This window comes from Leptopilina heterotoma, unplaced genomic scaffold (assembly GCF_015476425.1).
Source record: "Leptopilina heterotoma isolate Lh14 unplaced genomic scaffold, ASM1547642v1 Lhet_95, whole genome shotgun sequence".
NCBI classification, from domain to species: domain Eukaryota; kingdom Metazoa; phylum Arthropoda; class Insecta; order Hymenoptera; family Figitidae; genus Leptopilina; species Leptopilina heterotoma.
Genome location: NW_025111202.1, coordinates 1,031,856 through 1,057,259, shown reverse-complemented (window position 1 = coordinate 1,057,259; position 25,404 = coordinate 1,031,856). Strand labels below are relative to the sequence as shown.

The 25,404-nt window shown below is 27.9% G+C and overlaps 4 protein-coding genes across 11 annotated transcripts; 2 read left to right on the top strand and 2 right to left on the bottom strand.

Annotated features, from left to right (window-relative positions):
• Window positions 1-1,300: 1,300 nt before the first annotated feature.
• LOC122512080 (transient receptor potential cation channel trpm) lies at window positions 1,301-16,499 on the top strand. Of its 7 annotated transcripts, none has more exons than XM_043627710.1 (22): window positions 1,302-1,841; window positions 2,372-2,682; window positions 3,141-3,238; window positions 3,677-3,759; window positions 4,573-4,629; window positions 5,317-5,503; window positions 5,589-5,802; window positions 5,898-6,057; window positions 6,175-6,311; window positions 6,383-6,539; window positions 6,642-6,798; window positions 6,979-7,287; window positions 7,356-7,896; window positions 7,974-8,185; window positions 8,268-8,435; window positions 9,016-9,084; window positions 10,681-10,893; window positions 11,010-11,358; window positions 11,485-11,630; window positions 11,725-12,315; window positions 12,385-13,253; window positions 13,938-16,499. In XM_043627710.1, exons 3-22 carry the CDS (start codon window positions 3,176-3,178, stop codon window positions 14,224-14,226), a joined length of 4,971 nt encoding a protein of 1,656 aa, XP_043483645.1. In that variant the 5' UTR covers window positions 1,302-1,841; window positions 2,372-2,682; window positions 3,141-3,175; the 3' UTR covers window positions 14,227-16,499. The 7 variants fall into 7 exon arrangements, with proteins under 7 accessions (XP_043483646.1, XP_043483647.1, XP_043483649.1 ...); XM_043627708.1 differs by having other exon boundaries at window positions 3,119-3,238; XM_043627709.1 differs by lacking the exon at window positions 1,302-1,841 and adding an exon at window positions 2,062-2,157 and having other exon boundaries at window positions 3,119-3,238.
• Window positions 16,500-17,233: 734 nt separating this feature from the next.
• Window positions 17,234-20,776, bottom strand: LOC122512119 (catalase-like). The gene is made up of 9 exons (XM_043627773.1): window positions 20,636-20,776; window positions 20,441-20,550; window positions 20,193-20,364; window positions 19,811-19,952; window positions 19,516-19,666; window positions 19,261-19,440; window positions 18,998-19,189; window positions 18,676-18,912; window positions 17,234-18,561 (listed from the first exon to the last, which is right to left on the bottom strand). The coding sequence occupies exons 2-9, from the start codon at window positions 20,504-20,506 to the stop codon at window positions 18,184-18,186; spliced, it is 1,518 nt and encodes a 505-aa protein (XP_043483708.1). The 5' UTR covers window positions 20,507-20,550; window positions 20,636-20,776; the 3' UTR covers window positions 17,234-18,183.
• A 571-nt stretch (window positions 20,777-21,347) lies between these two features.
• On the bottom strand, window positions 21,348-23,550 carry LOC122512079. Of its 2 annotated transcripts, XM_043627707.1 has the most exons (4): window positions 23,394-23,550; window positions 22,463-22,905; window positions 22,079-22,318; window positions 21,348-21,538 (listed from the first exon to the last, which is right to left on the bottom strand). In XM_043627707.1, exons 2-3 carry the CDS (start codon window positions 22,893-22,895, stop codon window positions 22,095-22,097), a joined length of 657 nt encoding a protein of 218 aa, XP_043483642.1. In that variant the 5' UTR covers window positions 22,896-22,905; window positions 23,394-23,550; the 3' UTR covers window positions 21,348-21,538; window positions 22,079-22,094. The 2 variants fall into 2 exon arrangements, with proteins under 2 accessions (XP_043483642.1, XP_043483641.1); XM_043627706.1 differs by lacking the exon at window positions 21,348-21,538 and having other exon boundaries at window positions 22,070-22,318.
• A 517-nt stretch (window positions 23,551-24,067) lies between these two features.
• On the top strand, window positions 24,068-25,171 carry LOC122512075 (probable 28S ribosomal protein S6, mitochondrial). Its single transcript, XM_043627703.1, has 4 exons — window positions 24,068-24,260; window positions 24,430-24,569; window positions 24,638-24,799; window positions 24,982-25,171. The coding sequence occupies exons 1-4, from the start codon at window positions 24,216-24,218 to the stop codon at window positions 25,088-25,090; spliced, it is 456 nt and encodes a 151-aa protein (XP_043483638.1). The 5' UTR covers window positions 24,068-24,215; the 3' UTR covers window positions 25,091-25,171.
• The last annotated feature ends 233 nt before the right edge of the window (window positions 25,172-25,404 follow it).

Sequence of the window (25,404 nt, the reverse complement as noted above, 5' to 3'; positions counted from 1 at the left end):
CAAACCGCTATCACCCAACAAATACGGCACTGCCTGGTTTAAATGACGTGAAATTGATAAACAATCATTTTCGAACGAGTTTTTCTCTGCACACAAGCACTTTTTGCAAAATCTGAATCCGAACCAATGACACAAATCTTCTTAATTACCTAAATCTAAAATATTTTTTTAATCCTTGAAGAAACGCGGTTGCAAAATGGGAAAGGCCAGAGTAATGTAATGCGAATCATTTTGACAGCTGAGCCTTTACGCTTCCTGCATGCTTCTGCCCTCTAATGGCAAATGGTTGGAACAAACGTCTTGCCGCCTGTCATTACATTACTTTTGTTGCTTTTGCATTTACCATTTTGCAACCGCGTTTCTGCATGGATTAAAAAAATATTTTGGATTTAGGTAATTAAGAAGATTTGTGTCATTGGTTCGGATTCAGATTTTGCAAAAAGTGCTTGTGTGCAGAGAAAAACTCGTTCGAAAATGATTGTTTACCAATTTCACGTCATTTAAACCAGGCAATACCGTTTTTGTAGGGCGAAAAGTGTAGGTCGCTCATAACCTACAAATTTCAGAGACCATCGAACGCTCTTAATTATAAATAAATAAATTAAAATCTCTACTATCCGAACTTTCGATTATCCAAACCTAGCCTTGCCTAGGTTAGTTCAGATAATCGAGGTTTCACTGTATTGTTATTATTATTACTGATAAAATTTTTTAAAAAATTTAAACTTATTCAAATTCCTCTTTATCATATATTTTAAACTAATTAATTAATTAAATTAAATTAAATAATTTATTACATTAATTGTATTATTAACAATTATTATTATTATTATTATTATTATTATATGTATATCAATTATTAAGAATTATAATATATATTGTAATTAAATAACTTAATTTATCTGAAAATTTGATTAAATTTATTAATTAAAGTAATTAATTAATTATTATTTATACAAAACTTTAACACAACTTTCAGCAGTTGTAGCATTACATTTGTGACTGTTGTGACGTTAGAACAAGCGCGTCGCGTCTGCGTTGCGTCTACGTTGCGTGTGCGTTAGTTTCACGATACCCATTCTGGAACGGCCCTATAGTAGCACCTTCATACCTTTAGGCTGTGTCCACAATAAGCTCCAATAAATTTCATAGATTTCTTTGTTTTTTATATCACGATCAACATCAACATAAGGAAATAAAAAAGAGCCTATTGTGAACAAAGCCTTACATTCTTGGAAACAGCCATAAAATAAATGCGCAATATTCAAATTCGAAATTACAATTTGTAATATTTACTTTTTCAATGGAAGTTGTAGTCTGAAAAATAGGCGCACATTAATTCTTCAATTTTCATTGTGTGCATCGAATTTCAGAGTAGTTGGAAATTGATTTGAAGACATAACTTTAATACTAATGATTAAATATCAGTAAAATATAAGTTTCTATAATAATATAGAAACCCCCATTTTGTTTTAGGGGAGTTTGTGTCCTACTTTTCAAAAAAGAGATGACGATAAAATAAAGGGTTGAAGATTTTATCACTTGGGTTGTGGTATACCTATCAGTTCTGTAGTATACTTTGTGCACGTTGTGTCTTATTCAATATATTGGATGTTTAATTGTGTTAATGTAGTATAATACAACTCGTGAATTTGTGAATTGCTATCTTACTATCGTTACTATCTTTACTTAATCGGACAAAAGTATATATGTATATAGTTCTGACAGTTTGTGTCAATAAGAATTCTCCTAAAAAGTGCAAAAAAATCAGTTATACTATATTGTAAATATTTTTTCTAAAAATATGTTTCTTGATCGAAAAGAACAAAATTTATTACCAGGTATGTTACTTTATGATATTTTTTTGTATCGTCCTATCGTATAGTATGAAGATGAGATTAGTCCAATAAGGTTTTAATTTTTATTTAGACAAATATATTTTTTGAAAGTATATAAATAAATAAATGATTGAAGAAAAAAATGTCATGTTTTGCACAATTTTTATTTTTAAAGCTATTGTTATTACATAAAAATGTAAAAATTGACTAAGTGTATGAGGTTAACTCTGTGTTATAACATGCATTTAGATCTTGCTACTTGCTTTATAATGTCATATGTAGGTTAGTCAAAGTACTGCATTGTAGAATAAGAAAATAGGTACATATTTTTACTTAACAATTGAGTATCTAATAATTACATTTTATAATAAATATTGTATATTAAAGTGAAATTTCAAGTAATGATGCAAACAAAACAATGCTTAAATGATCTGCAATATATTATATTATATTTATTGTAAAATTAAGTTTATTTAGACTGGAATTTTGTATCTCAAAAAATTTACTTGTTTTTTATTTATCATTGTTTACAGTTAAATCCACAAATAGCAGTCTGATGAAAACTAATGCATTCGAAGACTTAAATTTCATTTATCATCCAGATACAGCACAGTGGAAAGGATGCAATAAATTGAATACAATATAATTAAATGCACTTGAATCCTTTGAAAGTGATATAATTTTTCAAGGGTGGATACTTCTAATATTCAGAAAAATGTAATAATTATATATATAGATCTATATGTAATTATATGTATAGTTATAGCATACATATATTAAAGTAAAACAAGAATAGAATCTTCCTGAATGTACAGGCATGATTGAAAAAAAAATCATTCGAGCGGTATGTATACAATTCAAAAGTTTATAAATTATTTCCCCTAAAGTTTTGAATTTTAAAATAAACGAAAAATTTGTCTGTTTGAATATTTTTTAAATTTACTAGGTACTGAAACGGAAAATGTAAATTAAAAATTTTCACTTGAATAGGATTTCATTATTTTAATGTACAAAATAATTTTTAATTAAGTACAAATTCATATACTTAAGTAAGAAGAATATCATTGTTCATTTAAAGATTCGATACTTTAGGAACTTTAGAATCAAATTCAATTAAAACAAATTGTTGGATAATTTACATAATTCATTTCAATCATTAGAAACATTATTTTTTAAAATTATCACTTACACTACTACTGTAGATGATTTTGGTTGTATTATTCAAGAAAAACAAATTTATTTAAAAAAATTTTAGTTTTCTTTTGGTTATCTTTTTTTAGTTTATGAATTGGTTAAAATTAGGGTGAGCACATACTTATCTGTCAACACACGTCAAGATGGCAATCGGAAGCATTATTTGTGGAGCAAATACTCCAAAAGTGAAGAGAAAAAAAATTAAGGTATATTTTTTTAATTTCTGTTCTTCAGCTATCTCTGAAAAACAGATTTATGAGTCTCATAATTAATAGAAACTTTTTTCTTAAAACTTAAGTATGTGCTGAGTAAACCCTTACTCGCAAATTTATTTTAATGTTGAAAAACAACTTTTTATTTAGAAATTTAATTGTCGATAAAAAAAATACTTAAATATGAAAAAAAGAAAGATTTTATAGGAACTGTTTTTTTATTTTTATTCACACAACATATTTTATTATCATTTATTTATCATTCTTTTCACAAGTTCTCGAATATTTTCTTTGTCATCATAAAACTTAGTTTAATGACTTTTTGACATTATTGTCATTGTTTCTATTATATTTAAAACAAACGTACAGCAAAATATAAATATTGCTTCTTCAACTATTTCAAGAGATTTATTGATATTTGTAATATTTCAGACAACAGAGCGTAGTTGGATAGAAGCAACTTTTCAAAAAAGAGAATGCACAAAATTTATTCCAAGTGCGAAAGATGAACACAGGTAACTGAATTTAATTTCATGTTGATTATTGTCATTTGCGATTAAATTACATTTAAATGATTAATTACCTACAAAGATATTTAATGTTTAATTGTGAAAAATATTAAAGTAAACGTAGTGATGATAGTGGAAAAATGTCTATCTTTTTTGAATTTAGAACTCCAAGGATTCGGGGGAAATAAATTTGATAAAAAATAATTCATTCAAGTCAAACACTGCAAATATATTGTTAGTATTTTTCAGATAAATGTGTTTAAAGACAAAAACTTAACATTTTGAATACAAACAAAATTCTAAAATGTAAGAAGATTTACCACAAGTAATTTTCAATACATTAATTGTGTTTATATAAATATATATTTTATATACAGTATGAATAAAATCGGTCAGCCTACAAGTGTGACGAGGACACTCTTATGCGTCGTTCCATTACCACCTTACTCGCACTCGCACTCGCACCTTCTTATGACCAATAGATTCTTACTATATTCTTACTGTATATATAATACGTATATTCTATTGTTTAACTCTTTCTTATCTCTGCAACATATTTAGCTTGTATAGTAATTGCTTAAAATCACAACGCAACTATTTCGTAATTATCATTTCTATTTTTCATGACTTTCATTAAAAATCCACTTTATTACAAAATTATTAAGAATTTGGAATTCAAAAATATAACAATTTTTTGTCATTTTATAATTTAATGTTTAATTTCAAAGTTTCTTAATTTTACCAATAAACACTACTGTCGATTCATTTATTCATTCATTTCTGTTTGATTTACTTTTCTTTTCTTCATTACGTTTATAGGTTTGAAGAAGTACAGGGAGATAAGAATGCAGAATACGACGTGATCACCACTTCCAGGTGAAGTGAACAAATTTCATTCAAACATATACAAATTTTAATTGACATGACTCACTTAAGTAAATGCGCTCAAATCGTCATTGAAACTATTCATTTATTGAAGAAGAATAAAATTTAACCAACTGTTATAAAACTTGAAAATTAGATATAAAATTTATATATTATATTTTCATATCTAACATTTTTGTTAATCTCGTGAAGCATTCATTGCCTATCATTTATTTTCGTAAATCATATTCAGTAGTAGCTTCAGATTTTTCTCATATTAAAATTAATTTTATAGATTCAGCTTTCGATAATGTTTCCTTAAATTATTTTATTGAAACATTTTTATTCTTATTAATATATTATTCATAAAAATTGCTTTCAATCTGAATCATCTACTGCACGCAATTATATTTTCATTATTTCCATGGAAGAAATAAAAAAGTAATCTTAACAATTATTTGAATAGATAATTTTTAAGATTACTTATTTATTAGATGCAAAACTGTGTCTTTTATTTACAGTGCAGGTTAAAAGATGGTAATGAAACTAAAATTACATAACTCTCTAATTTCTGATATTAAAGTAATCTATAACTTATGTTAACTTATGTTGAAAAATATTTAACAAATTTTACTTTTTGGTTTTGTTTGCTTTCTAACTTTTGAATCAATATATGTATAAGTTTTCATTGGTTTTCAGATGCTGTTGTGGACATTCTTATACTCACCACTGTGGAAATGGAGCGGATGTTCAATCTTACTCAAACAGCATTGCTACCGAACAAGAACGAGAGCAATGGATCCCAGGAAAGAATACCCGTTTTTCAGCAACAGATGCGTATGGCACAATTGAGTTTCAAGGGCTACCCCATCCAACAAAAGCACAAGTATTTTTTTTATTAAGAAAACAAAAACCTTGTGTAATTAATTATTTATGTATATTTTTACATGTTAAAAATGAATTTTTATTAGTATGTTAGATTGGCACACGACACTCGACCAGAGCCTATAGTTCAGTTATTATGTCGTGAATGGAATTTAGGCTTGCCGAAACTTTTAATCACCGTTCATGGTGGTCGATCAAATTTTGATCTACAACCAACTTTGAAAAAAGTTCTTCGTAAAGGTCTTTTGAAAGCGGCTAAAACAACTGGAGCTTGGATATTTACCGGAGGAACTAATACAGGTGATTATTTGTTTTCGTCACGTATTAGTATACTTTTCACTTTTTCAAACAGTTCTTTTGATTGTTATTCATTTTCAATAATTGTCATATTCAAGGAGTTACGAGGCAAGTAGGAGATGCTTTATTATTGGAAAGAGCACAAAGACAAGGCCGGGTAGTGAGTATTGGAATTGCTCCTTGGGGTGTTTTGGAAAAGAGTCATGAACTAGTCGGTCGTGGTCGAGAAATTCCTTACGATTCGCTTTCTTCTCCCTGGTAAGACTATCATTTTAAATAAGCATGATTTCCAGTTGCTTTTTAATTACCCTTTCGAATAATACGTTTTTAGTCAGGAGCCATCGATAAGATTTTTAATGAAATAATTATTTATAGGTCTAAGTATGCAGTTTTGAATAATCGGCATTCTTATTTTCTACTTGTCGATAATGGAACTGGTGGAAGATACGGTGCTGAAATTATATTAAGAAGAAAACTTGAAAAATATATATCCAATTTAAAACTTCAGCCTTGTAAGTAATCGTTTATCATTAATTAACAATAATTTTCTACAAAATTTGTAATATTCTTATGTTGTTTAAAGATACACACAGTAGTATTCCGGTTGTTGCACTAGTAATAGAGGGAGGTACAAATACAATAAGATCAGTTTTGGAATATGTAACTGATGATCCTCCCGTTCCTGTCGTAGTTTGCGATGGATCCGGTCGAGCAGCCGATCTTATTGCTTTCATGCACAAGTAAAATTCGATTGATTAAAATAAATATACATTTTGAATTGCTTGCATGAATAGAAAATATTCAAGCAAAGTAAAAAGTTGTAACAAAATATATTTAAATAGATATGCATCAGAGGAGGAAACAGAAGATGGAGAAGGCCCACTGGAGAGTATGAGAGAACATTTACTGGAAACAATTAAACGAACATTCAAAGTTTCTGCAGAACAAGCAAATCAGCTTTATCTAGAGTTATTACAATGTGTTCGCAAAAAGAATTTGGTAAGAATATTCTTTTAAATTTTCTTATTTTTAACAAGCAATTTATTTTTTAATTAACTTAATTCTTGAACAACTATCATAAAATTATTACTTAGAAATTAATTATTCCCCTTTTCACCTTTGAGGAAAAAAGGTACTGTGATGCCTAAAATTTAAAATGCTTTTTTATTGTTTCTTTAGATCACAGTGTTTAGGATATCACAAGACCGATCTCAAGAATTGGACCAGACAATACTAACAGCCTTATTTAAATCAAAACAATTATCGCCTGCCGAACAATTATCTCTTTCGTTAATATGGAATAGGGTGGATATTGCTCGCAGTGAAATTTTCGTCTACGGACAGAAATGGCCTCCAGGTGCTTTGGAGCAAGCTATGATGCAGGCTCTTCAGCATGATAGGATTGATTTTGTCAAATTACTTTTAGAAAATGGAGTTTCAATGCGCAAATTTTTATCTATCCCTCGCCTTGAAGAATTGTATAATACAGTAGGTTTTTTGTTATTTCTAGACACTTTCTAAATAAGAATATTTCTAATATTTTCACTTGTTTACAGAAAGAGGGCCCGTCAAATACTTTGGGCTATATTCTTCGGGACGTGAGACCGCACATACCTCGAGGGTACATGTACACTCTTCATGACATTGGTCTCGTGATAAATAAACTAATGGGCGGTGCTTATCGTTCTCAGTATACGAGAAAGGAATTTCGAATTCTTTACACGAGAGTAATGAAACGATCTGGAGGGTATCATCAACACGCTCATCGTAATAGTTGTGCTTTAACTGGTCGATCTTTTTCTAGCTCTGGAGGAAAGTCAGGCGGATTAACAATGAGTCTGCTGGCAGAAACTCTACCAGCAACTCAAGATACTGCTCTTTTTGATTATCCTTTTAACGAATTGCTTATTTGGGCTGTGCTCACGAAGCGTCAGCAAATGGCGCTACTTATGTGGCAGCATGGCGAAGAAGCGTTGGCAAAGGCTTTGGTCGCTTTAAAATTGTATAAAGCCATGGCACATGAAGCTGCTGAGGACGATTTGGAAACTGAAGTTTATGATGAACTTCGAGGCTATGGCAAAGAGTTTGAAAACATAGGTATTCACTCAGTGTTACTAAATGATTATTTATTCAAAATGGGACAAAATTATATTTTATGTCTTCTATTTTCATAGCTGTTGAATTATTAGACTTTTGTTATCGACAAGATGACGATCAAACGCAACAGCTCCTAACTTCGGAATTAAAAAATTGGTCTGGTCAAACTTGTCTTTCTCTTGCCGTGACGGCAAACCACAGAGCTTTATTAGCTCATCCATGCAGTCAAATTATATTGGCTGATCTTTGGATGGGTGGTCTTCGTACTCGTAAAAATACAAACTTGAAGGTTTTTATTCATTTACCCATTCTTTTTTTTATTTAATAAATACCAAAAGATCCAAATCCAATTTCATTTTGTCTGTCGACAGGTTATTTTGGGATTGATGTGTCCCGTATACATTACTAGATTGGAATTTAAAAGTCGTGAGGAATTGCAGTTGATGCCACAAACGGAAGAAGAACATCTCATTGCTCTTGAAGATGAAAATGAGGACAGTGAATCTGAACATGGAACACCAGTTGGACCAGATGTTGAGGTACTTGTTTAAAATGCAATTTGTTTACATTTTTCCTTAAAATGAATATGTGAGAATACCAATATTTAAATTCCTAGTAGATTTACTCTAATTTAATCTAATTTTGTAGGCTTATTAATAGTACAAAAACGACTATTTTGTACGAACTTTTTTTACTAATAGAGTATCAAGGAAAAATACAATTCTAAAATGTTCTCGAAAGCAGCTAAAGTGTAAACTAAATGTAAACTACATATTTTCATTTGAAAGGATTAATTTTATTGTTTATCCGAATAGAAAAGTCATCATTATTTTTATTGTTTCTTTAAATAATGAAAATTTCAAAAGTAAAATATATCGCTTTTTGAAGAAGAAGAAGAAGAAGAAGAAGATTATTTAGAATAACGGTTCATAAACAAATAGTTTATTTTTAACAGAGAAAACTAAGAAAGTTGTTACTGAAAATACATTTTCAGAGGGTTCAAATAGAAGTTTTACCTTTATTAAATTTTATTTTGAGAAAAAGCATTACATTTATTTTATGAGGATATAATTTAGTAAAAGAAACACGAGAACATGCGAATTGATTATTTTTTTTTAGAAACGCCCACGCAGAAGCCTGAGTATTCGCTACAAAACCACTGCCCCCAATGGTCTGCAGGGCGTAAAGGTATATTTAATAATCCCTCGTCTGAAAACAAAACATGTTCGTTCGTCACGTCCTTTTTTATCGCACATTCAATTTTTTTTAATGTCTCATTGTTTTCTTTTCACATATTTTAATTGTTATGATTTAGGTATTAATCTACACAGAATCTACTGTGTTATTTGAATCTCAAAATAATAATTGTAATTTATGAAATGTCATATTGTAGGAAACTTTATTTTTCAATTTTTCTTTTTATAAGGGTACCTGGAAACATTGAAAAACATGCATAGGTTTATGATTTTTACAAGGCTCGAACCAGTGAGAGTATTTAAAAATACGGACTTTACGGACCAAAAATAAAAAATTATAGACCATTTACGGACCAATTATTTAATAATAATTGAATTTCATCGAAAAATTTTATTATTTATGAAAATAATTGAATTTTTGGATGAACTTTAATAAAATTTTTCATAATCTTAATTAAATTCTTTTGGAGAATTTCTTTCAGTTTCTTTAAAATAATGGAGTTTCTTTAATAATTTGAATTGAAACATTTCAAAGTAATTGAATTTTATATAAACAATTTCTTTCAAGTTTTTACAATAATCGTCTTTCTTAATAATTATTGCAATTAAATATTTAATTCTTGAAGTTTAGTAACATTTTTCGAAAATTGAATTCTTTCGAAAAATGTCTTTAATTTATTGAATAGAATCGAATTTGTTAATAATTGTATTGAAAATAATTGAAATTCTCAGAAGAATTTTATTATTTATGAAAAATAATTTAATTCTTACGATGAATTTTATTAATTATAATAATAATTGAATTGATTCCAAGGATTCATTAAAATTAGAAAATAATTGGATTCTTTCGAAAAATGTTATTAAGAATTTTTTTTAATAATTGAATTCTTTCATAAAACGTTATTAAAATTGTATTAAAAATAATTGAATTTTTGCAAAGAATTTTATTATTTATTAGTAATTGAAATACCTTTCAAGAATTTTGTTATTTCTCTAAATAATTGAATTTTTTTAAAATTTTGTTATAATTTTATAGAATAATTGAATTTCGCAGATAAATTTAATTATTTCTAAAAATAATTGAAATTTTGACGAGAATTTAAAAAAAAATTTTGAACATAATTGAATTTCTGCGAAGAATTTTATTACTTTTGAAAATAATTGAATTTTTGCAATTATTTGTAACTTCTCAAAAATTCTTCAAATTATATCGTTAAATTTACGAACTTTTCTTGCTTTTTTGATCAAATTACGGACTTTACGGACCTTTTTTATAAAAAAATGACTTTCACGGACTTTAAACAAATTTACTAACTTTTACGGTATTTATGGACCAAGTTCGAGCCCTGTTTTTAAGAGTAAATATTTATTATGTAATTTGTGAAAACATAATTTTATTATATTTATACTAAAAAAAGTGTTTTAAGATGAAAATTTAAAATTATGTAAATGGTTATATTGCTAAATTAAGTTTTCTTATAATAATAATAATATAATATTAATTTTTATGTCTGTGATTGTCTGTTTAATATTCAAATAAAAATCTCATTATACTTTGATGATATTGTCATTTATTTATATTTTTTAGGCTTTAATTAGTCACGAGCATAATACAAATGTTATAAAAGAGACAATTGTTCAGGAGAATGGAAAAGTATTAACAGATACGGATGATGGAAATCATAGATCTTATGGAATCTTATCTGAATACTATGACAATAAAAGCAGTAGACCTCTTCGCTTAAAGAAAAAACTTTATGAATTTTATACTGCACCTATTACGAAATTCTGGGGAAATGCTGTAAGTTTTTTTTGATTAAAATATCTGTTTTTTACAATGAGGTATATTAATAATTAGAACAAAAGTGATACGAAATTTATAAAAATTAATTAATTAATCCTTTTATATTGAAACAGATTGCTTATGTGACATTTTTGGTTCTATTTTCTTATACGATTCTCGTAAGAATGAGCGATCAACCTTCCTTGCCTGAATATTTCTCGATATTTTATGTAATTACTATGGGCTGTGAAAAAATTCGAGAAATTATCACTTCGGAACCGGTGGCACTTTCTCATAAATTCAGCGTTTGGGCCTGGAATATGTGGAATCCGTGCGATGCAGCAGCTATTATGTTTTTCATGATTGGTCTCGTTCTTCGCATGAGAAAATCAACATTCGATAATGGCCGAGTTATTTACTGTGTAGACTGCATGTATTGGTACTTGAGGATGTTGAATATTTTGGGAGTTAACAAATATCTTGGTAATAGAGTGTATTGTGCACATGCACGAGAAAAGGAAAACAATTTTAAAAACATAAGGTTCCTTTTCTCGTGGAGCGTCTCATATAGAAAAAGGTCGTAGTTATTAATAAAATATGTTTTTTTAGGTCCATTGGTAACAATGATGGGTAAAATGATTAAGAACATGATTTATTTCGTGGTTCTATTACTCGTAGTATTGATGAGTTTTGGAGTAACGAGACAAGCTATACTTAAGCCAAACACAGAACCAACCTGGCGAATTGTGCGTGATGTAAGTAGTTATTTTTCATTATTCGTTTTACTGAATTTCCAGTTTTTGCACAGACAGTAAAAAAAAGTATTTTTTAATTCTAATATTCTTGAAGGTTTTTATGGAGCCATATTTTATGCTCTACGGTGAAGTTTATGCCGATCACATCGACCCGGAGTGTGGAGCAGATCCAGGAATGCCTGACTGTCTCCCAGGCCGTTGGATTACTCCATTTGTAATGGCAATTTATCTTTTAGTTGCAAATATATTACTGATTAATTTGCTAATTGCTGTATTTAATAATATATTTATTGAAGTAAATGGTATCTCCCATCAAGTCTGGATGTTCCAACGATTCACTGTTGTTATGGAGTATGAGCAGAAACCAGTCTTGCCGCCTCCTCTTATTGCTGTTTCTCATGCGTATTTATTAGTAAAATACATAATACGTTATATTACACATGGTCAAAAGGTTTCTGGGGAATCGGGTGACAATGGATTGAAGCTCTTTCTCGAGGCTGACGACAAAGAACGCTTGTACGACTTCGAGGAGGACTGTGTCGAAGGATATTTCCGTGAACAGGAACTCAAGCTGCAAATGTCAACAGAAGAACGTGTAAAAGTAACGAATGAACGTGTGGAAAATATGCAGCAGAAAATGGAAGATATTGAGAAAAAAGAAAATAGTCAGAGTTCTTCCCTTCAGGTATGTTTGTTTAATTAAATTTAACATAATTTCTTATTGGTTCAAATAAAAACATACTTAACATTTTAGACTGTGGAATTTCGAATTAGAAAACTCGAGGAACTTAACGAACAAACTTTGGCACACTTGGGAGTTATTCATCGATTCATGGCAACGCACATGTCAGACGACGGTCTTCAAGCTCTCGACGTAGAATTCCGTCCACGCAGAGTTTCAGAGCGCTCAGAAGCATTCTCCGAGGTTGATTCACATTCACACTTTCCTAGTTTTTCTTTGAGGAAAAAGAAACTTTTGAGATCTCTGACCGATGCGGCATTTATGCAAATGGCTCCACCAGCTGATGATAATGTTTCCAAACAATCGGAGGTGAATGTCTCCGGTGAAAATCTCAGCAGAAATGATTCATCAGTTAGTGGCGATCATCAAGCAGCTCAAGAAGATTCAAAAGTAGTGACAAGTCAGGAAGAAAGCGATGAAAATAAAGTACCTGTCGACGACAAATTAAATGCAAAAGCCGTTCAAGAGGAAAAAGCCAGCAGTGAAATTCCCACTATTAGCGAGTCGAGACAAAACTCTGGAGAGCGAGCCAGCCGACAAAACAGTAGGACGCGATCAGAATCAGAGGATATGGTGTACCTTGCACCTCCAGGAACGCAGAGAGTAACGTGGGCTGAACCGAGGCATTCCGTTATTCAACCGTCGAACCCTCGATCTCTTTTGCTTGCGATGCGCGCAGAATACACAAGTATCACTGACGAACTTGAAAGTTACTGTGGGCTGTTGAGTCCCCCAAGATCTCCACCAATGTCGCCGCCACCTGGAAGAGGAAGATCCATTTCAGGAATGTCGAATCCAGAAATTGCTTGGCAAATTGAAAATGAACATTTGAGAGATGCAGAAGAATGTGATTATCAGCAAATGAAAGATCTAATTCAGAGGTAAAGACTTTTTTATTTCAGGACTCGAACTAGGTTCGTAAATTTGTTTAAAGTCCGTAAAAGTCAGTATTTAAAAAAAAGGTCCATAATTTGATTGAAAATGAAAGAAAAGTTCGTAAATTTAACGATATAATTTGGAGAATTTTTGAGAAGTTATAAATAATTGCAAAAATTCAATTATATTCTTAAAATAATAAAATTCTTTGCAGAAATTCAATTATTTTCCAAAATTTTAATAAAATTCTTGCAAAAATTCAATTATTTAGAGAAATAACAAAATTCTTGAAAGGTATTTCAATTACTAATAAATAATAAAATTCTTTGCAAAAATCCAATTATTTTTAATACAATTTTAATAACGTTTCATGAAAGAATTCAATTTTTTAAAAAAATTCCTATTAACATTTATCGAAAGAATCCAATTATTTTCTAAAATTTTAATAAATCCTTGGAATCAATTCAATTATCATTATAATTAGTAAAATTCATCGTAAGAATTAAATTTTTTTTTTCATAAATAGGTAATAAAATTTTTCTCAGAATTTCAATTATTTTCATTTTTGGTCCGTGAAGTCCGTATTTTTAAATACTTTCACTGGTTCGAGCCCTGTTACTTTTATGAGATTAAATTTAGACAATCGAAAAAATGTTTATCCTTAATAAATTGTTTAATTTTTTCTATAGACGATACATGGAAGGGAATAATAGTAGTAATAATAATGATGATGATGATGACGATGGTGAACGTGATGATAATGGTTTCACGCCATTCTTCATAGCAAGTGAGCATCGTCAATTGCGACGAGTATCTGCAATAGATGAAGATTCAAGGAGACCACCACCACCAACAATAAGCGTAACAAGAGAAATTGAGCAAACATTATCGAGACCGCCAGCGATTCGAGATAGCAGCGAAGAACCCGATCCAAACGAAACTGAGGAACCAGCTCCCGCTTCTGAAACAATGTGTTGATTTTATTCATTTACTTCACAAAGTCAAACAAAACACGCAAAACACCAAGGGAAGTACATATTTTTAATATACGTATAGGTACATATAATTTCAGTTTTAATTATGCATGATTTTAATAAGTATTTCTTTAATAAGAGATCTCTCAAATAACGAATACTAATGAACTTCAATACAGACAGCCAAGAAAATACATCGAATTTTTTAAATTAACGATTATTCAATTCCGAGTTGTAGATAAAGCTTTAATTTTAATCTTACTATTTAAAATATACGGGGAACGCAATTCATTTTTTCAATTGTTATTACTTTTTGATAGAGTTTGCATAATTAAATTTAAACTACTTCCAAAATAAAACTAAAAGTGCATAACATTAGGGTCTATTATATAACTTATATAATTTGATAATGATTATACAGTCCATATGGTATAAACGATAATATTCTTATTGCCTTCAGTTTTGATAATAATTATTGTCATTTACTGAAAAAGTGGTTCAATTATATTTCGACTTGTGGATAATTATTATTAGACAGATGTTAAAGTTGAATAAAATCTATCTGATAATAATTGTCATTAATTACATTTTTCTCAAATTAAAAAGCTCAAGTGCATGTGTGCATGTGTGTAACACATAATTAAAAAACAATATCTATAGTAATTTAATAATTCTCCATATTGAGCGGTTGTCAAAATCGTTTCTTATTTCAATACATGGAGCTCCAGTGGAAAAATTGCTTCCACTTTATCAATATTATTTGAAACAGAAATTAAATTCTGAAATAATTTATTGATAAAATCAAGCCAGTTTTTAACTAAAGAAAAAATTACATTACTATTAAAGAATAATGAATTTGTTCCAAAAGCGAACATTTATAATAATAGGACCACAACGAGTAAACCATATCATCGAGGTTTGACTTATAAGAAAACTCTGCCGAATCTGCGTTAGTACAATTTCCTGATAGAAAACATTTTGTATAAAAGAAATACCTATGCTAAACAAATACTTAAATTTGCTTATGAAAATAAGAGAAATAATGAAATCGTATATTGATGAAAATTAACATTTACGAACGATACTTAATAATTAGAAAAATCAAATTTAAATGTGATTTCCTATATCAAGATTTCTAAAAGAATTCTTCTTCCTTGAAACAATTATTAATTGCCTAAAACTCAGGACTTTCGAGTAGTTAAAAACTTCAAAAAATCAAGAAGAATATCTCTAAAATTGAAAATAATAACTCTTTTGATTTTTATTGATAACTCAATTGAACACGAACCGAATTTTCGACAAATATATCTTTACATAATTTTGAAAATAGTGCATATTTTTTAAAAAAGAATTTTTTTTAATTAAACATAATTTTTTACTAAATGAACTACAGTCAATTCCTGTAGATTCTATATGAACTGCATTATAATTCTAAATTTTACTGTAACTGACTAAATAAGTCGTTTATACATATATTTGAAACTGAACTGAATAAATACCAGTCTTATATATATACAATGAATTAACATCGGATAAACTATTTATCTAATAATTAAAAATATTTCTTATGATCTCTATATTTGTTTCTATTTTCAAAACCGACTTTATCGAGAAAAATTTTAAACTATCTAAAGCCTTCTGACTATTTTCAAGAGCTTTCTGCTCTCATTAAAATTACTACAAGGTTTCCTTACAGTTATTCTTTATAGAAATTTTCAGTAGTATATGGACATCCTCCAATATAAAGTAATCATTGTAAACTTTAATAGTAAAAAATCATTTCTAAAATTTATATACAAAAATGATATTTTCATTTTCTGTATAAAAGTTTAAAAAAATTTTTGCAATGTTTATTTCATGAAGATCTTTAAGGTTCTAAATTTCAATTTAGTTCAAAAGGAATTAAAACTTTGTAGTTGACAGTATCATTAAAAACTTTGGGCATTACATGTCCACAAGTTTATAACATTCAATAATAAAGAAATAATATTTGTTTCATCGATATTATCTTACGAATATTTAAAAACTGTAAAAGCTTAGATTCTTTACGCACAATCGACGAAAAATCAAAAAACAATATTTTTCCATTTATCTTAACTGATGTAGAATTTCATGCATAAAATTTATATTGCACAATTTTCACTCTATGTGAAAAAACTAATAAATGCTTCTTGTGGATTGCTTCCTCATAGAGGAAGTACTTTATTGATAATATATTAAATACTGCATTCAAAATAAACACAGGGTGTCTACTAACCGGAAAATCCGGGAATTTAATTTAACCGGGAATAAGCCAGGAATTTTATGCCAAACCGGGAATTTTTTCACCAAATAAAAAAGTTTTATTATTTTAATTAGTTTTTAAAAAATCGCTTTTTATTTCAATTTTTATAGATATTTCTACTGTTCTCTAAATTTGAATTAGTTAAGAATAATTAATTTGATTGTAAAAAATCAGTTACTGATTCAAATATAGTATGTAAATAAATTTTAAAGAACATTATCGAATTAATAGAAATTTTGTGAAATTTAACTGAAAATAATTAAATTTCTTAAAGAATTTCATTACAAACTTATTAACAAATCGAATTCCTCGAAAAATGTAATTATTCTTAAAAATTTGATTAAAATTCGTCGAAAGAATTTATTATTTCTTCTAGAAAATGTAAAAAAATTCTTCTCAAGAATTCAATTATTTCCATAAATAGCAAAATTCTTCAGATTTACTTAATTCTTTTGAATATTATTTTTAAAAAAATTCTTCACAAGAATTTAATTATTTTTAAAAATTTCCATAAAATTCTAAAAAACAGTTTAATTATTTTCAAAAGTAATAAAATTCTTTGCAGAAATTCAATTAGTATCAATACATTTTAATATAAAATTGAATTAATCAAATTTTCAATTATAATTATGAACAGGCAAGATTATTTTAAAAAATTGAAAAAATTCTTTGTTTAATTCAATTATTTTCCAAATTTTTAATTGAAATTATTACAAAAAACATTATTTTTAAAAAATTTAAAGAATCTAATAAAAATTTTGGAAGCCATTTTTAGATTTATTTATGTTCGAAATCAAATAAATTTAAATTTGATGAGAAAAAAAACCGGAAAAAATTAGGACAAAGCCGGGAGTTTTCTTGAACGAAAATTAGTAGACACCCTGAAACAGCAATATCCAAAAAGTTGAGGTTTTTTTTCAAATCAAATAGAAAATTAATTGACTGAATTGAATTAAAAAATCGAAACTTTGAAATTCAAATTAATTCGATTCGAATTATTTTTCAATTATTATTTAAACAAATATATTTTAATGAAAAAATTGTATTTTTATCAGAATTAAAGATGCGCTTAAAGTTGGCTCAAATCTTATGTAAAAAATAGTGCTTGAAATTAGAAAAATAATATGAATGAAACTTGAGTAAGAAATAATTTTAGGAAACATAATCACAACACAGAATGTCAAAAGAAAAAAAATCAAATTTTACTTACGTATATTTAGAAATATTTATTTTTGTGAGAAATTGTACATTTACTTAAAGAAGGTATACCAATAATTGTAAATAATAATGTTCCTTCATTTATCGACTCAAGAGTGATTTAGGTTTATTTGTAAAATATCGAATTATTGACTTTATTTCATAATTATAAAAAGTTTTCATGAATCTATCGTCATCCATCTAAATGTATAATACAAAGATTGCATAATTAAAAAGATTGAATTTTTAAACATATCAAGTTTATTTCTTTTTATTAAAATATAGGTAAACTTTGGTTTTACTAAAGATCAGCAGCATTAGTAATTTCGCTTCGTTGTCTTCATTTATTCAGATCATTGTTATAATATAAATATTAACTTTGGAAATTATTTATATATTTTAATACTTATAGAACAAGAACTTGTATTTTTACAGTAAATACAATAAAAAAATTATATTGTAATTAGAAGAAAAGAATACTTATGGAATAGATTTCCCTAAATTTTGCAGACTTTGAAGTAATTTTTTGCCAAGTTCTTCATCAACTTGACTGAAATTTGAAATTGCTCGTTGGATTATAAAGGGTGAAGCATTTTTTAAACTATTGACTAAATTATCAATAAGTCGTGATTTTTCATTAGGTTTGAGAACATTTCTCCAAAATATAGTTACTTGGCCAAAATTATCTTCGTTTACAGGAGTAAATCGATCAACTTCTCCAGAAACCGGATATGGTGGATCTTTTACAGAAGGATTCTCTATAGGTCCTTTGAAGCTGTTTGGAAAATAATTTGGAGCTCCTCCTTGATGGGAAATTGTCATGAATCCATCTCTTTGGTAGTTTATTGTTGATAATATCTGTTATTAAAATTATTAGAGGACTGAATTAATAAAATAATTATGGTAAATTAATATTTACCATATTTTATTAATAATGGAAATTAATGGAATTAATCATGGAAAAATTATAACCTTATATGGACAGTTGACGGGAAGTTGAAGATGATTGGGACCAAGACGGTGTCTTTGAGTGTCTCCATAAGCAAATAATCGGCCTTGAAGCATTTTATCTGGAGTCGGCGCTATTCCAGGTACTATGTGTGCCACGTTAAATGCTATTTGCTCTACGTCAGCAAAATAATTTTCTGGATTTTTGTCCAACACTATTTTTCCCACAGGCATCAGGGGGAAATCTTTGTGAGGCCAAGTCTAAATAAAAAAATTTAATAAAGTTTAGATAGGCAAGATCTTCTTCAAAAATTGAAGAAGATAGAGATTATTTGTTACAAATTACCTTTGTGACATCAAAAATATTCCATTTGAAAACTTGAGCTTCTTCAGGAGTCATTACCTGAATATAAAGTGTCCAACTTGGAATATCTTTTCTTGCAATTGAATTGTACAAATCTCGAAGTGAATAATCAGGATCAGTACCACTTAATTCAGCTGCTCTGTTTACTGGAATATTTTTTATTCCCTGGTCGGTCTGCGTGTAAAGAATAATTTTTAAATTACTCGTGTGATATAGGCAAATAAAAAAATAAAAGCGAATTTTACCTTGTAGTGAAATTTGCAGTACACAAATTCATTTTGTGCATTGATAAGTTTAAATGTATGTGAGCCATAGCCATGCATGTGACGATAACCATCAGGAATTCCTCGATCACTGAAAAGGAACATTACTTGATGTGTTGATTCAGGACGAAGAGATAAAAAATCCCAAAACATATCGGCATCCTATAAATAATGCAATCAATAATTACTAATTTAAATAACAATTTTTTACTGTAAATAAGTGAAATTGAAATAAACCCTTAAATGAGTGACTGGATTTCTTTTCTGAGTGTGAATGAAACTTGGAAAAAGTAATGGATCCTTAATGAAGAATATTGGAGTGTTATTGCCAACAAGATCCCAAATGCCCTCTTCAGTATAAAATTTTATGGCAAATCCTCGGGGATCTCTGCGAACAACACGTATATACATATGAAGAAACTAATTTTCAATTATATGCGCATATCTCAAGTTATACAAATATAAAATTAAATAAACCATGAGAAATATTTTCATTAATTAATTTACAGGAAGTAAAAGGAATGCTTTATACCTAACAGTATCTGCTGAACCACTTTCTCCGCCAACTTGAGAAAATCTTACGGCAATTGGCGTTCTTTTTAGAATGTGGGAAAAAAGTTTTGCTTTTGTATATCTTGTTATATCATGAGTAACTTCGAAATATCCAAATGCTCCTGAAATTGGCGAAATAAAATGAAACATTAGACAAAAAGATGTATAATAATTATTCTTAATTTAACGTTAAAATGCCTAATTGTTAAAAAATTTGTTAGGTAATAGAAAATGATACTGATAACTTGTATGTAAATGTAAAGTTGCTTGAACAAAAGTAGATATCGGCTCTATTTAAATTCGTCGATTATTCATTACGTAAAGCTTAGAAAATTTAAAAATATGAATTCTATTAAACTTACCAGCTCCTTTGGCGTGAACAACACGTTCAGGTATTCTCTCTCTGTCAAAATGAGACATTTCATCTAATAAAACTGCATCTTCTAAAAGCGTTGGCCCAAATCTGCCTGCAGTTAAAGTATCGTTTTTGTTTGCGATTGGCTGTCCATTTCCAGTTAGGAGAAGTGGAGTTATCTTTAAAAGAAATTTACAATTTCCGTTTGATATTTAAGCTTCTAAGTTTACCTTTTCAAAATTAAAAACTATTTACCTTAACAGTGTCTTTATAAATATTCAGCTGCTCTGCCGCTGGTTCCCTCTCCGTTTTCAGCTCCATTATTGTTGGAAAAAAATTAAAAACAAATTTCCTTTAACAGAGCACTACAATAAAAAGAACAATCTTTTACAGTTGTTCACTTGCTTTGTTATCAACGAAGAATAACACTTGCTCGCAGAAAGCACATACCTTTATAGGTTTTGTAACGTAATAATTTTCAGGAGAAGGGAAAGTCTTCTAATTTACACATTTAAATTCACACATTTAAATTGTTTATATAAAATATATTAATTTAATATATAAACTATTAATTTTGTAAAATAACATTTAACTTACTTCAATTTTTGAATACTGAAACAAATTTTTTTGTGTCGTTATCAGTAAAAAAAAGTGTAAATATACATAATTGTCGCAAAATAAAACTAAACTATACATTGAATGATTAAAAAACAATACATTTTGTTGTTGATAATGTAAATTCTATTAATAAAAGTTGAAATTTTTGCGTTCATATCACGAACCTTTTTTCTTTTTCATAAAAATTTTTACTTTATAAATACATATTAAAAATGTCTTATACATAAAAAATATAAAATTGCATATTACGATTAAATAACAAAAAACCACATTTTTTAAAAATTTCTTATTCTTAAAATGGCAATAACTTTTTAACTCTAGATTGTATAAACTTCAAAAATAGGTCATTAGATGCGTTTTTCAAATTTGATACTAAAAAATCATTAAAAATATATTTTTCCAAAATTTCAATTTTTTAAAATGTCAATAACTTTGTAATTTTTACACACACACTCTGAATGACAATTTTTTAAATTTAAAAAGTGATTTTTGAATTCCTTTCGATAAAACACTGCTTTTATGAGAAAGCAATAAAGCCATAAACTTTTAAATTAAAAACAAAATTAATATTTTTATTAAAACATAGTTCAAAATGTATTTTTACAGAAGAATTTAAGTAAAAAAAAACCTAGTTCTTTATTATGAAAAATGTATTATACTATTATACAAATGTAGTCTTAATACACTACATGTAGCAATGTCATTTGTAGTAGTTGCAATTTCTGAGATGCAAATCTAAAAGATTCAAAATATTTTGACATTAAAGATATTATAAACATAAAAAAAAATAAAACCAAAAAAATTGTTACAGGACAAAAAATCCAGACCGAAAAATCCAAAGTACAAAAAATCGAAAAAAAATAAAAACGTCCAAAATAAATAATAAAACATGTGAAAAAGCCATGTTTTTACTTTTACGCTATAAATTATTCTGTAAAATTTTTAAAAAAGAAATACAATTATTTTCAACAATTTTTGATAAAATTCTTTACAAAAATTCAATTAGTTTTTTCAATACAATTTCAATTAAATTACTCGATTAATTTAATTATATTTTCAGAAATTTAAAATGTTAAGATTCACAGTCATCGAAATAAGCAACTCAAAAAAGGACAATTTCATTTAAGGCAACCATTTAAATTTTTATATCTCAATTTTTTTCATTGGATTTTTAATTTCTTTGGACAAAAAATCTTAAAAATAAGTCTAAAGTGAAACTATTTTGGATTTTTTGGTCTGGACTTCTTGTCCGGATAGCCAAAAAAATATATTTACACTGTTTAATTTTTAATTAACTTTTTTCTGAAGAATCACAATCTTCATCATTATCATCACTATAATCTAAGTCAGAAATACAATCATCTAAACTTTCCTTTACAGTCATGGATTTCAGCTTATCCATTAAGTTTTTATGCATTGCTTCACTTTCTTCCTTTTCAGTTTTTCTTTCAATAGAAATGTTGCTCTTGTCACTCAATTCAGTTTGTACTTCAGTTGAAACAGATATATTCCCGACTGTAATTAAAAATTACATTTAAATCCAAGGAAGGGGTTGAAGAAAATGTTTTCCTTAGCAAAATGTTACAAGAAAATTACAATTTTTTTAAAAATGCTACCGGTTTTGAAAAACTACACTACTTTAAAAGCTAATTAATTTACCTTTTTGATTCATATAACGAATAAATGTCCTTCGCTTTCTTTCAGGCAGTTCCTTAAGCATTGATTGCAACTCAGCATCTAATTTCAATTGCTCCATGGGGTTTGTATGACCTTCGACTAATTCAGCTTTTATTCCACATTTTGGACAGACATCTCTTTCTCTAGCACAACATTGACACATTATGTGATATGCATGTTTCACAACTTTTTGTTCACATTTTGCACACTTTGCAGGAGCTTTGAGGGGCTTAAACTTTTTATACTTAATCTTCCATTCAATTATTTTCTTACACTTCTCACAAACATTTGCAACTTGTATGTTATTTATGGCTTTCATTTTGTGGGATTTATCATGAAGATCATTTTTGAAAACAAATCGGTTCTGATGTTTCTGCGGTCTTGTCCGTTGAGTGTTTCCCCTTTGAGAACTCATTTTGTAAAATCTGTTAAAGGAAATACATTAATTTAGTTTCTTTTAAAGTAACTATGTGGATAGATTTCTTCATAAAATTTATTGTTAAATTCAGTCAGAAAAATTATTGACATAATTATCTGATATTTTTTAAAATAAATACTATGTAACTTTTTATTTTCACGTATAAATGTATTCAAAAATACTAAAAACATTTTGATAATGTAATTTAAAAAACGCAGTGCCTATATTGAGTGTTTGTGGCCAAAATAACAATTAATTATTTCTCCCGTTTGTCGTTTTCTTGTTAATTTTATTAGCAAAAGAAGTTAAATTGTGTGTTTTTAATAAAAAAAAAAAGTGTATAGATCGACTTTTACTTTGATTTATGTATTTTAAAATCCTTTTATCAAAAATAACCTTTTACTATTCGTATTCAATATGATATTAATTGTCAATGCTGGGATACTTTTATTACTTAATAATAAATACTTAATGTTAAATATACTTGATTCTTACCCAGTAAATTATGTTATATGTATTTGGTTTATTAATTGTTTACAATCTGAACAGTTTTGCAAAAGGAGTAATAATGTCTATGGCCATGTGGGCCTGCCATGTGCCATGTGATTAAATCAAGGCCACCAAAGGAAAAATTAATAATAAAGGCGCTTGCACACTTCCAAATTATTAGGCAAGCCAGCCTAAGGGTGGAGTCCCATGACAGCGTTTTGCGTTGCGTCGTAATGGGAGAGAAAAAGACGCAAATATACGTTTGCTGCATTCTCTCTTATTACAACGCAACGCAAAACGCTGCCATGGGACTCCACCCTGAGGGTACATTTATACGACGGTCGGTAGAAAAAAAATTTACCGAAAAAGTCAAAATCGCGTTCACACTTCGCTTTTCCGATATAATGGAAAAACTGTTTCTAGCCGGAATTTAAAAATTTATATTTTATTAAAATGAATTAACACTGTTTTGAAAGTGTGCAAATTTTTGAAGTGTGCAAGCGCCTTAATAATGAGACTGCATACAATAAAGGCCTAAACACAACTCAGTCGTAAAGGCTAACTCACAACTGCTTCGCGAACGCAACGTATGAGTTAGAAAAGAACAGAGATATATATTTGTTTCCTTTTCTATCTCATGCGTCTCGTTTTACGTGATTTACATAATAGATTGCTAACGACCCAACCTTGCAAACAATCCAGAATCATTTCTAGGTTAAGTTAGACATTCATATTTTTCTCCGATTATTTCTCAAGTTTTAAATAAACAGAACAAGATAATTAAGTATTGCTATTAAAAATAAAAGTTTTTTTTAATAATTTACAAAAATGCCGACATACGAAATGCCACTGTTATTAAAAATTATGTCCAAGGTAATTATTACTCTTTCAAGACCGGTGCTTTTTTCACCCTCAAATTATAAACTTATAATAAACATTTTGTTTCGAAAAGCAGGCAAAATTTTTGTTCTTTTAATCTGAATATCATTTTTTTATTGTAATAAATTTTAGATTTTTAATGCTAGACTTATTAACTTTTCAGCCAGATCTCACGGCAACTTTAAAGAGAGTTGCTCAGATGATTTTTGACAAAGGGGGTTTTATTAGAAAAATGGAAAATTTGGGTAGAAAACCAACAGCCTATAGAATATCATCGCATGGCCGTGTACATAAAGAAGCCAAGTGAGTATTTATTTATTTTTCTAAAAAGATATTTAAAAAAATATATTATAAATACATGTTTATTTCAGTTTTTTCATCTTTTATTTCGATCTCCCTCCTTCGTCAACAAATCAGCTTCATGATGAATATAATCTAGATATTGATATTGTCAAAAATCAAATAATTACACAAAGTACTACAAAACCTTTCGAGTGCACATTGGATGAGGAAATGTTACCAGCACCTTATAGGTATTTTTATTTTTATAAAAGAATTTTATATTTAATAAACTATACCGATTATAATAAATAAATAAATTGATTATACATAATTGTAAGTTAGAAATTATTCTTAAATTCTTTTTATCGATCGCTTTTATTTTTATGACTTATTTGCAAATTTTACAAATTGTATATTTATTTTTTATTTACAGACCTAGTGTTCAAAAGTTGATGAAAATTGCTGAAGAAGCGGACAAAAAGAAAAACAAATATAAATTCAAATATAATTCTGGACTCTCGTACTATCCTTTCCAAAGGTAATTCATTTTACTGTTTTTTTTTATAAACTAGTAGAGTATATATTGTTTATATTAATATGAAATAAATATTGCAAAAAAGAAATTTCATAATATTTAAATATTCTATAACAAAAACATTCCTTGCTCGAATATAATTCATCTTGGATTTTTCAATTTTTTTAATTCTAAAACTTTAGGGAGAGAATTAAAGTAAAATTAAAATTTAAATTAATTTTAAATTGAAAGAAATAAAAAATTTTTCGAGTAGTAAGAAAAATTAGTTAAATATTGAAAAATTTGACTTCAAGTATTAATAATTATAGAAGGAATAAAAGA